This window comes from Ciona intestinalis, unplaced genomic scaffold (genome assembly GCF_000224145.3).
Source record: "Ciona intestinalis unplaced genomic scaffold, KH HT000192.1, whole genome shotgun sequence".
Classification (NCBI taxonomy): domain Eukaryota; kingdom Metazoa; phylum Chordata; class Ascidiacea; order Phlebobranchia; family Cionidae; genus Ciona; species Ciona intestinalis.
In genome coordinates, this window is record NW_004190513.1 from 1 (window position 1) to 16498 (window position 16498).

The following is a 16498-nucleotide window of genomic DNA, read 5'->3' on the forward strand; positions in this document are numbered from 1 at the left end:
TAATTTTACTCGCTGACTTCTGCAAGTGTTTCTTGGTTCTTAGCTGCTGAGTTCTACAGCCTACACTGCCGTATTGTTTTAATGGGTTTAGTTTTTAAATCTTACGCTTTAAGCTGTTTCAGCTTAGTTTTATAGTCTAGTGCAAGCTGCTACATCAATCTTCACTGTGTACATAACATATTGTTGTAATAAAAATAACATATACTTAGTTTGGACCGTTTTTTTTTGTATAAAAATTAGTTTTTTTAGAGGTTTTTAATAATAGAGATTCAAACAGCAATACTTTCTTTGGTCTATTGGTTTTCCAGCAACATATGCTATGAACCAGATACAGTAATATGAAGCTTTTAACTTGGTGTCTCTAGGTAAAAAGAGCATTCACAGAATTTTTATGTTTTTTTACCCTTTAAACTTGTGAAAAGAAACTTTCTACGCTACATTTTGCAACAATGTGCATTTTGCAACAATTTGTTTCTACTCAGTAAACTTTCTACTCTGCATTTTGCAACAAACTCTACATTGTGTTGATTTATGTATTTAGCGATATGTGCAATGGAGAAAAAGGAACTGTTTACGCTGAGATATCGAGCCGGGTAATAACTTTTTTATATTCGTGGAGGCAAGTCTCAAACTCTCGTTGCAACATCAGAAGTCGCTCTTCTTTAGGAGGAACAAGTGATGCTGGCAAAAGATGACTTTTTTTTCGCAGAGACTCATTCTAATAAGGTAAGGTTATTTGGAAAAATTATTTTACCAACTATTAGAATATGCGGCACATTTGACACATATGCAAAACAAAAATAATTTATAATATAATTTTAGTAGTTAAATTTACCTAAAAAATTTTGCTGTTTTTTTTCTTAACAGTACAAGCAAAAAATTCAAACTATTCTGTTTTTCGTACCAATATAGACAAAAAATCTAAACAAAAATTATTTATTACAATTTTAGTTAGAAAAACTACATGTGCATATTTCAAAAAAAAAATTATTGTTTTTCTTAACAAGCAAAACATTTTCTTAATAATAGAAAAGTTAAATAGATTATGAAATTACCCTCATTGGTTCGTTGAGTCGTGATTTAACTGCAAGCCGATATTTTGTGAATGCTACGTCATCATTCTCTGGTGTTATGCGGAGTCGTAGTATTTCATAAACTCTGCGTGCTTGGCGCTGTCATGTTAAAAACATTCAAGTAAAAAAATTAAATTTTTAAAAAATATTTTAGTATTTTAAAGAAAATATTAACATGGAGTGTCGTGTAAATAAAAAAAATGTCGTGTAAATCAATGTCGTGTAAATAAAAAAATTGATGTAAAAATCAATTTTTTGCAGTTTTAGAAAATATTTTACAAAATATTAACATTGTAAGGTGGCCATAGTCACAGCAATTTAATAAACATTACCCTGTTAATTTTATATTTTTCTTGAGCTGCTTTTCGCATTTCTTTTGAGAACTTTTGGCCCAGCTTTGAATCCTGAAACTCTGGTAATTTTAAACAATTCTTTGAATCGATAAAATCACGAACACGTTGAAAATTTTCTGACGGGTCTTCAGCTGTAAAATAATCAATATTAAACTTGTATTTCCAAAGTCAATATTTTTAGCAAATTCTCATCTGAAATATTTTTATCACATAATATAATCATTGTCGACTTTCGTTTTTAAAATTTAAATGTTTTTTTTTAATACTAGTCAATACTAATTACTAATCTCTTTGGACAGATGGACACTGTATCAAATATAGGTACAAATAAAACAGTACTTCATTTAAATACTTAACTGGCCTTCAATATATAAAGACTGTGCATGTGTTACTTTAGAAAATATCACAGCTTGTGTTTCATTCATGGTTAAAATTATACCTACCAATCACGATTAAAAATTATTAACCTTTCTTATAATTTTTTAAAATATTAATTTTTTTACACCTGTTATATCTAACACAGCTGCCTTAGGAACATATTGTTGATAGATGGCCGTGATTAACTCAGTGCAGTGACCTTGCCTTTGGTATGGTGGAAGAACCAGTACTTGGCTGAAAAGATAAATTAAATATATAAATATTATTTTTATTTACCTATTTTTGCCAGGTTTAAGTATTAACACTCGTGGTATAACGACTGTCGTTTTCCGGCCACGCTGGGATAAAGCAAGTTACATTTATTTATTATTTTAAACTATTACCTTATTCGTGGTCGTATTTTGTCAGGGTAAGCATAGAATCTGTAACAAGTTGAATATCCAACAAATAAATGCGAGGTTATCCCTCCTTCTGTGCACTTTTCAAATCTGGTTTTAAAATATATTCAAAAACTGTAACTATTTTAAATCACAACTGAAACAGGTTTCACATATCATCATAAAAATACTTATTTTGTAGAAAGCAGCAACACAGAATGTTGGCCAATACGTTTATGTTTTAATAAATGAAGTTTTGATGCTATGCCCTATATTTTCACTAATTTGGAACTTGTTTCAGCCAACATAAAATTTTCACACAATATTAGTACATAATATTAATAGAAATCACATACACAACGTAGAAATCCCATTTATCATCGTCGGAATCAATAAAACACGCAGCGTCAATAAACCAGAGAATAAAACTTTCTATTCGTTGATGATATTCCTTGAAATTTGGGTTTGTCATGTCTGCCTGTAATAATCACAATCTTATGTAAGTCTATAGTCAAAACCACCATTCATTACTATCTAAGCCTTTTTTGCCTACTTATGGGAAAGCGGCAGGCTCCAAAAATTTATAAGGATCATGTGGTAGCACCCAAGGTGTTGGGGTAATAGGCCAATCCTGGCCAAAATCTTTGGACCAATGGCACACCACGCTCCGGTATAAGGTTACATTGGCACAGGCAAAGTTTTACAAATGTACAGTTGGTAGTAAGTAATGTATATCACTATTAGTCCTCAAAGTAGTTTTATCTTTAAGCCTAAAAGAATAATTTTATTAACAATTTAAATAATTATTTTTTTCATTTGATTCTTTTTTTACTTTTTTTTTTATTTTAAAATAGTAAAAATAAATAAATATAAATTAATAATTTAGGTATTTTCATGCAATCTAATAGTCCCCCAACTCTAGTTCTTATATTATAGGAAACATGCCCATGTTCATAAATTTCTCTACGGGTTAAATGCAGTAGTAACATCGGGAATGCATTCATTTCCAACCTTGTAAATTTCGAAGTTTCGTTTTGTTGATTTTCCTTTTTGCTGTCGAGTGTAATTGTAAATTATTTCTCCGAACGGTTTAAAATTTGGTTCCCCATCGAGTTTTTTTGAAAAATCATCCACATTCTCAATAACGTTGGCTGGTAAGACTTCGCGCACACTTTTCATAATATCATCTGCCTGATTGAACAGAAATTGTAACATTTTAAACATTAGATTTAAAAACCAGATTGGAAAACTGGCTTTAGTGCTAATGATATTTTTTCAGCAGATTTTTTTCTGAAATAATTTTTGGAAATATTTTTTTACAGTTGCAAATCTTTTAGCAGATTTTATCATCAAATATTTTTTGGTCCGATTTTTTGGGAAAAATTTTTAATTTTGCAAAATAAATTTTTTGTATAAATAAAGTTTTTTTAGCCTTTGGTAGCCATTTATCATTACGTTAAGCTGTTCACACTAAACACCTACTTTGACTCCATCAAACTGTTCTGGGTTAATCTTTCTTCCATATAACAGCTTTGTATGAATCTGTAATGAGCTCGCTGTGTAATATATTCGCAATTTTAAATCTGTGAATCCGAAAATTTGTTCTCTGTTAAAAATAACGAAATTAGGGGAACCATGTCCAGGCTGTGTGATGTTCAAACTTACTTTTCACCAAATATTTGGTGCGACATATCAGGGAAGAAAAATCCATCATCTGTTTCTAAATCCTCTTTACTTTTAACTGTAAAATGTTTATGATTTATGTTGTAAAATATTTAAAAGCCTAAAAAGAAAAGAATCTACTCATATAGTCAGATATAGATTAGGCAGTATAGTTTGGGTTTAGTGGTAAGGTGCTATTTACATCAGTGAAGAATCCTTTGGTACATCACAGAATAGGCTGGTGGAAAGTGTTGGAGGTTGGTAGTTAGGAGTACTTAAGGGGAAGGGCCCAGTCTGCAGAGTAAGGCAGTTCCTGACGAGATCTCGCATGTAAAGACTATTTTTTTTGGGTGAGCGCGTGCTATCATCAAAAATTGGCATGCAAAGCATGTATCTCCAAGCCATGTTAGGAAATCCTATTTAATTTAATAGGTGTTTTTTTCTTTGTTTTAATTATTGGCGTGCGTGAGACAAATTTTGGCGTGCATAACCAAAAGTTTGTGAGCAAAATCGTCTGTGCACCTGCCATACACTGCAAAGTGGAAAAGGCCAATGGTGGTAAAAAGGTTTAGCGGTCAGCAGATAACGTAGAAGAGGATTTTTCATTAGCATCGGATTTTTACTATCACCCATTTTTCATACGTTTCAAGCTCTTAGTTTAGTTTGTGTGGGTGTTTATTAAAGTTATTTTGACACCCTAAATAAATACATTTTTAGTATTTAAAACGCAAGAATACATGGTGGTTTTCTACTTACCAAGCTTAAATTGAACTGCACTGTTAGCATCACAAATGTAGGGCATTAATTTGTTCTGTATGTCTTCCATGATTTTACATAAGACAGATAATTCATGAGTAAATTACCTAAGAAATTACAAAAATTTTTAACAACAAAAAGTCCCCGCCAAAAATGTTAGTGACGTCAGAGCAGTGTTGCACTTCTATTTTAGATTTATTAAAACCATAGAGTTAGTAAACACTATCATTATAGAACTCCAAAGTTTATCAGTGTCATAAAAAAAGAAAGTGAAATAAATCGCTCCGATGTACTATTTTAAAAATAAATAACAAATACGAAGGTACATAAACAATGATGATACATTTTATGTATATAGTAGAGTGGAGTGGGGGCAGACGGGACACCTTTAGCACATAATAACCAAATATCCTGATCGTGTTTTAAACAATTAAAAACGGTCTATGGAAGTCGTGAGGATACGGTTTTGTAATTCTTTGAATGTTCTTTGTTTACCACCGAGGTGTTAAACCCGTGTGATAACGACTGTCGTTTTCCGGCCACGCGAGGACAAAGTAAGTTACATTCATTCAATTCATTCAAGCTACTAGAATATACGACGCTTACGAATTACCGCATATGTAACTATGACTTGCTCAGCAGGACACACGCGCGTGCGCTCTTCGTGGTAGCCGCATCGATGCTATAGCGACTGCAGCACATTATTTGGCTGGAAATATTTGTTCATCTTTGCAGATTTTACACAAACGATCGCGTAATGTCTCATTTGATTTCTTTCTTTAGTGTTCCTAAGTATACCTTTTGACACCACAGAACGTTCTACTGAAATAGTTGCGTCTGCCGAATACTAAAAACAATTGTATGGCAACGCGCCGAAACCAAAATACGAAATTTATTATGATGGTTTATTATTGTAATTGCAACCGACATTTTAAACGCAAGTTATTATAGATGCAGTTTTTGACTGAAACATATGAAATGTTTTGTTATATACATATACGCCGGTTCAATGCGTGTCTAGGTATAAAGTAAGGGGTGGTAACCTAGTGTTAACAGATTGCATGGCTATCCATATTAGCCAGCTGTGGACCTAAATGGATAAACATGCAATAGGAAGTATCCAAAACGTTTAAAAGACACGATGGGGAAGGAGTAAGCCGACAATTTCTCTTCTCCAAATAACAGCCGGTGTTGCCTCTAGGAAAACAGGATGCAAAAGAAAACCGGTTTCTCTTTATAAGAAACAGTTTCGGAAATTATTCATAAAATAAACGTGACTGTATAATTATATAAGGCGTTGTTTTTTGGCAAGAAATTATCTGTTTTCTACAGCAACGAAAGTAAGTGGCTTGAAACATTGCAATTTCATATTACTTAACGGCTGTTTCTGCAGATGAACAAGTCGATGTTTCTTCTCATGCTTGTCCTCGGACTTCTTGTTCTCTCTGAAACCACGAATGCGTTCGGTCGCCGTCGTCGTGTGCCGGGTCGTCGTCGCCGATGGTGGAACGAAAGGGCAATGAATGAAAGTAAGTCATTTTTAATTTCTATAGGTTTGAATATTTTACATTTTTTATTCTGGTTTAGCTATAGGTAACGTTTGTTATGAGTTAGCCCTGTTAGCACATATATGTGTAACTTTATAGATGATTTTATTCTGCGTGGCCAATTTTAATCCCACCGTATCTTCCACTTTGTTATTATAGAACGTATATTTATTATCCTTCATTTTTCTATAGTTTTAAATAACATAATCGTATATACGTTCGTAATATTTTAAACACAAGATATCCAAATGTTTTACATTAAGTTTTTATTTCAGTTGAAGATATAGAATCTTCTGAACAACAAGAAGAAGACGACGGGCATTGGTATGAACAATAAGTGTTCATTATTATAATTAAATTCAACCGATGTTAATAAATTTACCTCTAAAAGAGTCTGAATCATCATTTTTTTCGAATTATGACGCAGAAATTTATTATGCGCTGCTACATGAAACAAAACATTCTCCGACTTAAAAAGTTATCTTTCGTGCCTATTTTGATTTCGATTTTTATGAAAAAGTATTGTTAAAGACGACCTAGAAAATTTGAACATAAACCTTCGCAGTTAAAACAAAATTATATTCAACAATCAAACGCGAACGGAGGACACTTTCTTTTATCGTGCCACGAGTCAAAAACGATATGCCCCAAATGCAAAAACCCAACTAATGCGGACAGGACCACCAAAACTAAGTTTAACCCATCATTTTTAAGCTCCCAACTTAAACAGATGCTCAAGTCTATTTCCTTGCACGTCCATATAAAATACGAGCAACCAGCGGCAGCAAATGTCGTTGTTATGATCAGCAAACCAAATACAGCATTAAAAATTATGTCGAGCTTGTAAGGCACAGATTTTCTTGGCAGGATTGAGTAAACAAACATAGTGAGGAGAAGTACAACGAAATCCATCGATAAAATCATGTAGAGGACCATAGAATAGATTTTCTGCTGCCCCTTGTAAACTAAGAATAAGAAAAAGTTTCAAAACTTATTAAATAACGACTAATTTCTAATATTTGTAAATTCGGATGTTCTACTTAAACCCGTGAAATGCTATGGTGTAATTTAAAGTTCACTGTAAGATCCTATAAAATGCGGTACATGGGGTGATTTTACAACGCCACTTCAGCATTATATAGGCTATACTGTAAGCGTAAGTAGGCCCAAGAATTTATTCTGTTTAGAAGTTATATAGGCACCATTCTGCAATTATTAATGAATGAATGTAACTTGCTTTATCCTCGAGCAACCGGAAAACGACAGTCGTTATAATACAAGTATCCATACATCTCGTGCCCGCTTACGCGTTACTACGTATACTACTTTGTGGCCCTTGTGGGTGATTATTTTTTTGAATTTTTCATTAGCATTGTGCAATCAATTTTACGGAAAAAACACTAAAAAGGAAATAATCGAACACAAATATACAGTACTGTGGAGTAGGATGGGATACCGTTGGCACTCAAAATGCATTACAACATCGGCAAGAATGAAACTCGTCCCATCTTACCCCACCCTACTATATGCATAACGTTCACTTACGTTCGCCAAATTTGACCATGCATAAGCAGGCTAGACCTCCCACCATTTCACATAACTTGAACACGGCAGATGGAGAGAACATATATCCCGGCTGGAAACTGCTTTCCTTGAGGGATGGTAGCCGTACATTGTAACGACGATAATACGAATTTTTGCTTCTAACTGCTGCCGAGTCAGTAAATACGGAGTCTTCTTTTGGGTAGGTGTTTTCCATGAGGCAAGGCTTCGGTTGGTATGTATACGTTTTACTATAAGATTTTACTTCCATGTTGTGCAGTTATATCCAATATATCCAAATTAACCAACTGTTTAAACAAATTTTCTTTCATGCGAGAAGTAAAATTATAAACTTTACTTTTAAAAATAAACTAAACTAATTAAAAAAAACTAATAACTAATTTTTGGCACGACTGCTTTGCTGTAAACTTTTGCGAAAAATAATGTAGAAAGTTACTTAACTTTCAGAACTTTTTTGTCGGTTGTTTATTACATTTAATATAGTTGTTTGGATGTTTAGTCATTGTTTATGTGACTATATATGTCATGTTTTGTTCAACAACACCATTATTGTAATTAATCAAGAGTAAACTCTAGAGCTATATTCTAGCTGTTTCATATTCTAACTGTCACGAATCGAATTCGTTTTAAAGTGATTTTAAAATATTTTAACTAGATTTTATTTAATATCTGCTCTAAATCGTCTTCACTTCGTATCCTACGCGACTTGTTGTTCTGTTTACTGCTTCAGCATCAACTATTTCTAAATCTCCTGCGATTTGGCGAAATATGATTCTGGCTAAAGGTTCCGCAGTAGGTCTCGTTGCGAGATCGTTATCTTTGTTATACCCGGGGCGTAGCTCGACCTAAAGAGCTCATTACATGGCAGACAAGCGTTAAGCAGGCCATGTCAGGCTAAATAATCAACCGATAACGAGACGTCGATCGTGGTTGTCCGGGTCGCTGGTATTCAATACATCAAGTGTATAACGCACATTTAACGGTATGGGTTTAAGGATTATATGATTTTAATAGCGCTGGTTTCGAAATCCTATACTGAGCGATTATACGGACGAGTTCCCTGACGTATATATTACCTCGCATTAACACAAATACCAAATAATCCTTTTTCACAAAATTTTACAAAAAAATATAAAGAGAGAAAATAACTATTCATTTCATTGTTTTTTTATACGTATTTTCCTGCCTATCCGAAGCGTCTCAATAAACTGTACTGTCATACGAATCTCTTGACGTGCAGCAGAGTACGCACGGTTGAGTGCTCTTCCTTTTAAGTGAACCCAAACCGATCCTGCTTTGTGTGGCCAAAACAAACACGGTATGCATTTGTCTTTAGACACCAATAGAGTTCTCATTAATAATAGTCACTCAACAAAAAAACGTATTTTATGGCAGAATGGGACTCAGTTTTACAACTATGAATGTGTTTTGATTGCATAACACAGCTTTCGCTTTATTTAGCTCGCTTTTGTTTCTGCAATTGCTCATTTTATTGTGAAAAGTAAAAGCAAATTTGGTCTTACCGCTCCTTTGAAAGAGCGAATTTCAAAGCAACACGTTTCGTTAAAGTAGAATCGCGGTTTAGAAACCTTTTAGTAATGAAATCCTACAAATATTTGCAACATGTTTCAAAGGAATGTGTTAATTATATGTGGAACAACGCAGCGACCGTCTAAAAGTCACTAAAAAGATGTAGTAATCGTTTGGTATATATGGGGTAAAATGAAACATTTCATTATTTTCATTTCTTGTCCCACTTGGCAGTAAACAAAGAATATTTACATTTTTTTCACACATTCTTGTTTATTGCCGAAGTAGGTAGATTTTTAGCCCACGATCCCGTATACGAGGTTAATTCTCCATTTCCAGTATAAGTCCCATATATGTTAGTAAACATAGCTAATGCTCTAACACGAACGTTTACGTAAAAATCAATTAAAATCTGCTTTAATTTAATACCTAGCTCACTGTGCGACTATAACCGTAGCGTTTACCGCAGTTTCTCCGTGCTTTGTAAACCAATAACCGCAGTTTATTTTTGAGGTTTGCTCGGTAAATGCTTCGATCGGAAAATCCATGCCATATTTACGTCATATTATTGAAACGGTTGATCTTAACGTTCCATCACAGCGCAGCCACCAGGTGTGTTAACGTAACGCGATATTGGTATCGATTCATCTAGATCAACGCTTTGTTTAGTGAAGGATGCTGAAGTCCCTTTATTATCCAAATGTACATCGATGATGGATCGCTTCATAATTTATGATCCGGTGCGAACATAATCGATTAGTTTTCGTAAAAGGGGAATAACTGTACATTTGCGTCAAAGTGAATAAGCCTTGGTGTCTTAATTATAATGGTGTTGTTGTACAGTGGAAATCTTATACTTTTTTGGTGTTGTTTAATAGTGGTCGCATCAATTATCTAAACATTTTCCACTCTTCAGATTTATGTCAAAATTTCAATCAGTTCGTCTTAAAAACGAAAAACAAACATTTACGCCGCGTCGCCGCACATCGCCGCGTATTAGCTGGTTTTACTTTGACTTAGTTGCATATATGACATCACAATGGCATGCGGAACCTATATTATTGACGTCATGAAATGCAAAATAACGAAGCGTAGTTGACGTATTTTGGTTGTTATGGCTGACAACATATATGTCTTGGAAATCATATAGCGAAAGCGAAATCATTTTTACAAGTCCGGGCAGTTTTTCACATTTCTTTACGCTCGATATAGTATGGGGTAAGGTGGAATACCTAACGGTATTAAAAATCTGATATTTTCAGACCGTGTTTTAAACAATTCTCAACGCTCTTTTAGAATCGCTATATGCTACTGGTATATAATTCTGTAAACATTCTTCGTTTACCACCAAATGGGACGATAAAAGAGAGTGAAAACATGTTTCATCTCACCCCAACCTACTATGTTTTCCGAACTTTTTATTTGACCTACCAATAACTGGTGATTCATAAGTTTGTCGTTTTATGTTATATATTTAAACACTTTCGTGTTTTTAAACTATTGTCTCTTGCGTTGAAGAAACCACAGTATATCGGATGTTAAGTATAATAGGGCGAGAGAACATAGATCACTTTTACCACATAATACCCGAATATCCTGATTGTGTTTAAAAAATTTACAACGGTCTATAGGAGTCGTGAGGATACGGTTTTATAATTCATTGAATATTTTTTGTTTACTGCCAATACGCGACGATAAAATAGAATAAAAAGGTGTCCTACCTTTTCCCACTCTACTATATAATTGAACTAGACACCAAAAATTGAGCCGAATTAAAGTGGTGGTGACGCATTGTGTTTAAAACCCCAAATATAAGACATACATAATATAACCAACTTGTACATTCATATATCGAACCCTATTAACGTTAACCTAATCTCAATATTCGTTTCTTGTAATACATTGAGTCATTCGGTTAGTTAGCTTACTGCATTTATTTATACTGTTCATATATTGATAGTTTGTGGCAGTGCAGTGCAGGTTTTGTCTCAAATTCATCCTCAGCAGAGTTTATGTAGAAACAATGGTTACATGCGTGGAGCGAGTTATCATTCTATACTTCTGGTGTCTAGTGTTTTATAATGTCGGTTTTATAAGTTTTACGTGCGATGGTTATGTTAGACCAAAAGGTATGGGTGTTATGTACGAATAATGCTGTATCAGCAGTGCATTTTCAAATGCCATATATATGTCGATTATTTATTCTCGCGTGTCTTGGCGACGAAAGCCGTAAAATCACGGGTGTTACGACCGACCCACTTCTCATCCACTCTTGTATTTTCCTCACGTGACCCAGCCACGTGGTTTTGATATCCTCTTTTTTATGTGCTACGCGCGATCGGCAGCTGCCAGTAAGCTTATCATTTTTTATGTATATTATTAACTATTACTGCATTGTGTATTTGTAAACGCCTAATTTCTTGCATATGTAACCATTATCTACTTTCTGCTTCTATTTGTATAAGTGCTTTAACTTTCGATAATCACATTGTTCACACACACACTGTTCATACGCATAACATACAAAACAATTCACTCCGTTAATACATAAAGGGGAAAAGTAATGAATGTGTGCATTATCGAGTTGAAAAGGTGTACTACAACAAAGTAAGGTCCCCCGGGATCCTACAACGGGTGTAATAGTTGAGACACCTCGTAACCGCTATTATGAGGTACTATACATATGCAACTATACAGGTGACGTTTTGTGTGTTTTTGTTAATGAACGTCAAGCATCGACTCTGTATACTATGAATACGATGCCAACGCCGAACCAATTCGTTACATTATCGGTCGAATATAGCAGTGTGGGGAAAGATGGGACATGTTTTCATTAACCTTTTCCGTCCATTTAGTACTAAACTAGGCATATTTACAGAATTATATAACCGTAGCCACGCGACTGTAAAAGAAATTGATCAAGAGATATGGGACTTAGGAGCTAACGACATCTCATCCTACCCCACAGTACTATATACATAGACTTGGTATTTCATAGTGCAAAACGAACCATGTTTTATAATTACTTCTAGTATATTACACTGTATGAGATATAAGAATCTTTCGCGCGTAGGTACTTCCTCCAAGCGTTGCCACATAACTGCTGTATAACCTACGCATAGTTGCCATGTCATGTAATATTCTGTAAGCGTCCAACTGCTGGAATGAATCAGCCATGTTGTCCCATATCTCTGTTCACTCGTTGCTGTTGTGTTTTGATTGCGTAACTGTTTGTGAAACGGCGACGTACGTACACACCTTGTGTACGAGGAAATAGATAGTTTTAATTGCAAGAGTTTGTTGCTACATCGGTCTGGTGTGTTTGTATTCAGATTGTTTATATTAACGTACTTGTAAAGAAGTATAGTAGGGTGGGTAAGTTGGGACAGGTTTTTATCATCTGTTCTTGTCCCATTTTGTAGCATAGAAGGAATATTTACAGAATTATATAATCATGAATTTTAAAAGTGCGTTGTTAATTGTTTAAATCCAAATCACGAAATATTGAGTTTAGGTGCCAACGGTATCCCATCTTACCCCACGGAAGGATATGTATAAAGTATTAGTACAATTCTGCAAGTTATAAATTGAAAAGATTAATAAAATTTAAGGAAGGCCCCCCTACCGTTGAGATTTCCCCTATCTTTAAGTTTTTTTACGGTTACCTACTGTCTTTAGACTATATGTATAATATTTTTTACAGATTTATCGAAATTATTTTGACTTAACATTGTATAGTAGGGTGTGGAAAATGGGACACCTTTAGAACATAATATCCAAATATATCCTGATCATATGTTTAAAAAAAAAAAAAAACGATCTATGAGAGTAGTGAAGACACGGTTTTCGAAATATTTGAATGTTCTTTGTTTACTACCAACTGGGACGAGGAAATAGAATGAAAAGGTGTCCCATCTCCCCCCACTCTACTATATCTTAATAATTGCGGTTACACTTTATTCAGTGCGATTCATATAGGTATAAGAGTTGTTTAACTCGTTTACAATTTGTGGATCGCAATGAGGAAAACAAACCGAGCTTTGTACCGAAGTACTTTGCAACAACAAGCGATCAATGCTATACTGCAGTCTTTCACGAGAGAGGTGACGTCACAATGTATCGGTTTCTGACTTCCTGCTATCTAACTCTATATACACAGGTGGCGTTCCTTTATCTCGGGGAACATTTAAAGTTAGGCGACCGAGGTAACAGCTTGTTGCTGGACTTGATCAAAACGAAAGAGCTGAAAGAAGTCAAGTTTGCCGACTGCCTTCTTAAAAATGACGACTTAACGCAGATTCGGAATCTGTTATGGGAAAAAGTAAGAGGTTTTACCATTTTCATGATTTCTGTTTGATGCGAAAGAGCTGAAAAGAGCAAGGTTATAGCTGTACCTGCTGGGTTGTATTGCTCAAGTCTTCTATAGCGTTTATACTGTGTAGCAAAATACTTAATAATATATATCCCATATTTCCCATCGTTTTTTAAATAGTTACGAGGGCCTTTTTAGAGTCATGTGACAACGGGTCTATACTTATTTACATAATCTTTGTTTACTACCAAATAGGACGATAAAGTATAGAACTGTGCGGTAAAATGGACAACGGTCTGCGCTGGGATTCGTGAGGATACGGTTTTATAATTCTTTGAATGTTCATTGTTTAAATTACCACCAAATGGGACAAGAAAACAAAATAAAAAAGTGTCGTATCTTGCCCCACCCTACTATAATTCAGTAAATGTCTTATGTTTTAAGACAGACAAACTAATATTTCGTGACAACACCGACGTTGGAGTAGAAGGCTGTGTGCTTATCAAGCATCTGGTGACGCAACGACCTGTCAAAGTGTTTTCAATGTGGGATTGTGACGTTGGACCATCACAGCTTTCATGCTTGATACAAGGCCTTATTGCAATGAAAGGAGACGTGGTAACTGTTTATTGTTTTAGTATTAATATTGATTTATTCTTCATAGAGTAGCGTGGGGTAGGATGGGACACCTTTAGCATATAATGTCAAAATATCCTGATCGTGTTTTAAACAATTGACAACGGTCTATGAGAGTCGTGAGAATATGGTTTTATAATTCTTTAAATTTTCTTTGTTTACAACCAAATGGGACGAGAAAATTCAGTGAAAAAGTGTGTCATATCTCCACCCTAATATATATATATCATACTGTGTGATAAGATGGGTATATACCGTTAACTAATCCCATGTTTCCTGTATTTTGAAAAAATACTACGATGTTTTAGAGTCAGGGGCTACGGTTATTTATTTCTGTAAATATTATTTGTTCACTACCAAATGGGACGGGAAAAGAGAATAAAAACATGTCCCGTCTTACCCCACCAGACCACACTTATTTATTGTGCTAACGCGATAGAAACCAAATATAGAAATACGAATCATAAAAAGAGAACGTTTATCATGATCACCCCAAATGAATATTTAAACCAACACTGACTAATATAAAACATTGTAGGTGATTTCGTACCAAGCTCCATTAAAAAACCGCCAGTTTTTGTTGGTCACAGCAGCAGCACAGTTGATTGTGTTATTCGCAAAAGCGTATCTTAGATAGCACACATATTCTATCAACTATAAATCCAACCGGGGCCTAATAAAATATTTAGTATAAATATACAGTAGGGTGGGGGAAGACGGGTTACTTTTTAACTGTATTTTCTCGTCCCATTTATCAGTAAACAAAGAACACTTAAATAATTATAAAACCGTATCCTCGGGACTACCATAGACTGTTGTTAACTGTTTAAAACACGATCAGGATACTTGGATATTATGTGCTAAAGGTGTCCCATCTTCCCCCACCCCACTATATATAATAACTTTATTCGCCTTTTCGAATACGGTAGCGAAGATTCAATATTTTTTTCAACTAAAAGACAGGATATATGGCGACAAAAAAACAGTTGTTAAAACACGCTTACAGTTAAAACATATTTACATTTAATTGGAAGAAAATAAGCGTGGTCGTTACGACCTAACAGCCGAAAAAACTATTTCTATTAATTTTGTTAAACCAGCATACTGTGGTTAGCATTGGCATTTAAGTGTGAATAATCTCGTTAAACCCGACTGTAATAGTCTAACTCTTAAGTTTGATTGTTTTAATTTACAGATCGAAGAAGTTAATCTTAGAGGTTCACACATGAGTACTGAATGCTGTATTTTACTGAAACAACTTTTATCTGCAAAACGAATTAAGAAACTTGATCTCGGCCACTGTCGGATAACGAATGATCAACTAATTTACTTGGCAGATGGCCTGGAAGCAATGACTGGCACCATGGTATGACTATGAACTATAGTCACTATATAGGTAGATGGAAAATGGGACAACTTTTCATTCTATTTTTTCGTCACATTTGGTCGTAAATAAAGAACATTCAAATAATTATAAAACCGTATCCTCACGGCTCCCATAGACTGTTGTTACTTGTTTAAAATACGATTAGGATAGTTGGATATTATGTGCTAAAGTTATCCCATCTTCCCCCACAGTACTGTATCAGACTATTTAATTGATTTATATGTACATTTCTTCTATTTTAAATTCATGATGTATATTATGCCTAAATATATAGTAATAAATATGAATAAGATATTCGTTGGATGTTTTTTGTTTGAACGGAAAAATAGAATGAAAAGGTGTCCCATCTCCCCACCCTCATATGTACCGTTACCACATGTCTCATCTTGCCCCAAACCTACCATATATATATATGTATGTATATGTATATATATATGTAACATATCATTCTATACCCGCAGGAAGTTCTCAATCTTCGAGGAAATCTCATCATGAGATCCGAGGTAGATACGTTCAAGGTGGCAACAAAGTTCAAAGTCATTGAAGGTAAGGTGTGGACTTGGCAATACATGCATTTTTTATGCGCTCGGGTAGTTAATATAGTAGGGTGGGTAAGATGTGACTTGTTTTTATTTTTAGTCTCGTATCGTAGCAACCACAGAATATAAATTTGCATAGTAGGGTGAGGGAAGATGGGACACATTTTCGTTTAGTTTTCTTTTTTCATTTGGTAGTAAACAAAGAAAATTCAATGAATTATAAAACCGTATCTTCACGACTTCCACAGACCATTGTTAATTGTTTAAAGCGATCAGGCTATTTGGATATTATGTGTTAAAGGTGTCCCATCTTTTCCATCTGTATTATATAACCGTAGCCCCGAGACTTAAATTTCGTTGTTAACGGTTGCTTTCAGTGCAATAT

General features: G+C 34.4%; 3 protein-coding genes and 1 long non-coding RNA gene across 4 annotated transcripts; 2 read left to right on the forward strand and 2 right to left on the reverse strand.

Moving 5' to 3' along the window:
• Positions 1-516: 516 nt before the first annotated feature.
• On the reverse strand, positions 517-4769 carry LOC100184517 (histone acetyltransferase type B catalytic subunit). The gene is made up of 10 exons (XM_002124621.5): positions 4600-4769; positions 3847-3922; positions 3664-3787; positions 3193-3372; positions 2538-2659; positions 2188-2292; positions 1932-2038; positions 1406-1557; positions 1056-1172; positions 517-718 (listed from the first exon to the last, which is right to left on the reverse strand). The coding sequence occupies exons 1-10, from the start codon at positions 4667-4669 to the stop codon at positions 572-574; spliced, it is 1200 nt and encodes a 399-aa protein (XP_002124657.1). The 5' UTR covers positions 4670-4769; the 3' UTR covers positions 517-571.
• Positions 4770-5811: 1042 nt separating this feature from the next.
• LOC100182152 lies at positions 5812-6539 on the forward strand. The gene is made up of 3 exons (XR_182232.4): positions 5812-5939; positions 5993-6128; positions 6422-6539. It is a non-coding gene; the product is annotated as an uncharacterized LOC100182152 (long non-coding RNA).
• A 63-nt stretch (positions 6540-6602) lies between these two features.
• Positions 6603-8627, reverse strand: LOC100179820. The gene is made up of 2 exons (XM_002125207.4): positions 7692-8627; positions 6603-7111 (listed from the first exon to the last, which is right to left on the reverse strand). The coding sequence occupies exons 1-2, from the start codon at positions 7957-7959 to the stop codon at positions 6729-6731; spliced, it is 651 nt and encodes a 216-aa protein (XP_002125243.1). The 5' UTR covers positions 7960-8627; the 3' UTR covers positions 6603-6728.
• A 4555-nt stretch (positions 8628-13182) lies between these two features.
• Positions 13183-16257, forward strand: LOC100177463. The gene is made up of 6 exons (XM_026839351.1): positions 13183-13342; positions 13399-13560; positions 13996-14169; positions 15383-15553; positions 16036-16120; positions 16214-16257. The coding sequence occupies exons 1-6, from the start codon at positions 13259-13261 to the stop codon at positions 16240-16242; spliced, it is 705 nt and encodes a 234-aa protein (XP_026695152.1). The 5' UTR covers positions 13183-13258; the 3' UTR covers positions 16243-16257.
• The last annotated feature ends 241 nt before the right edge of the window (positions 16258-16498 follow it).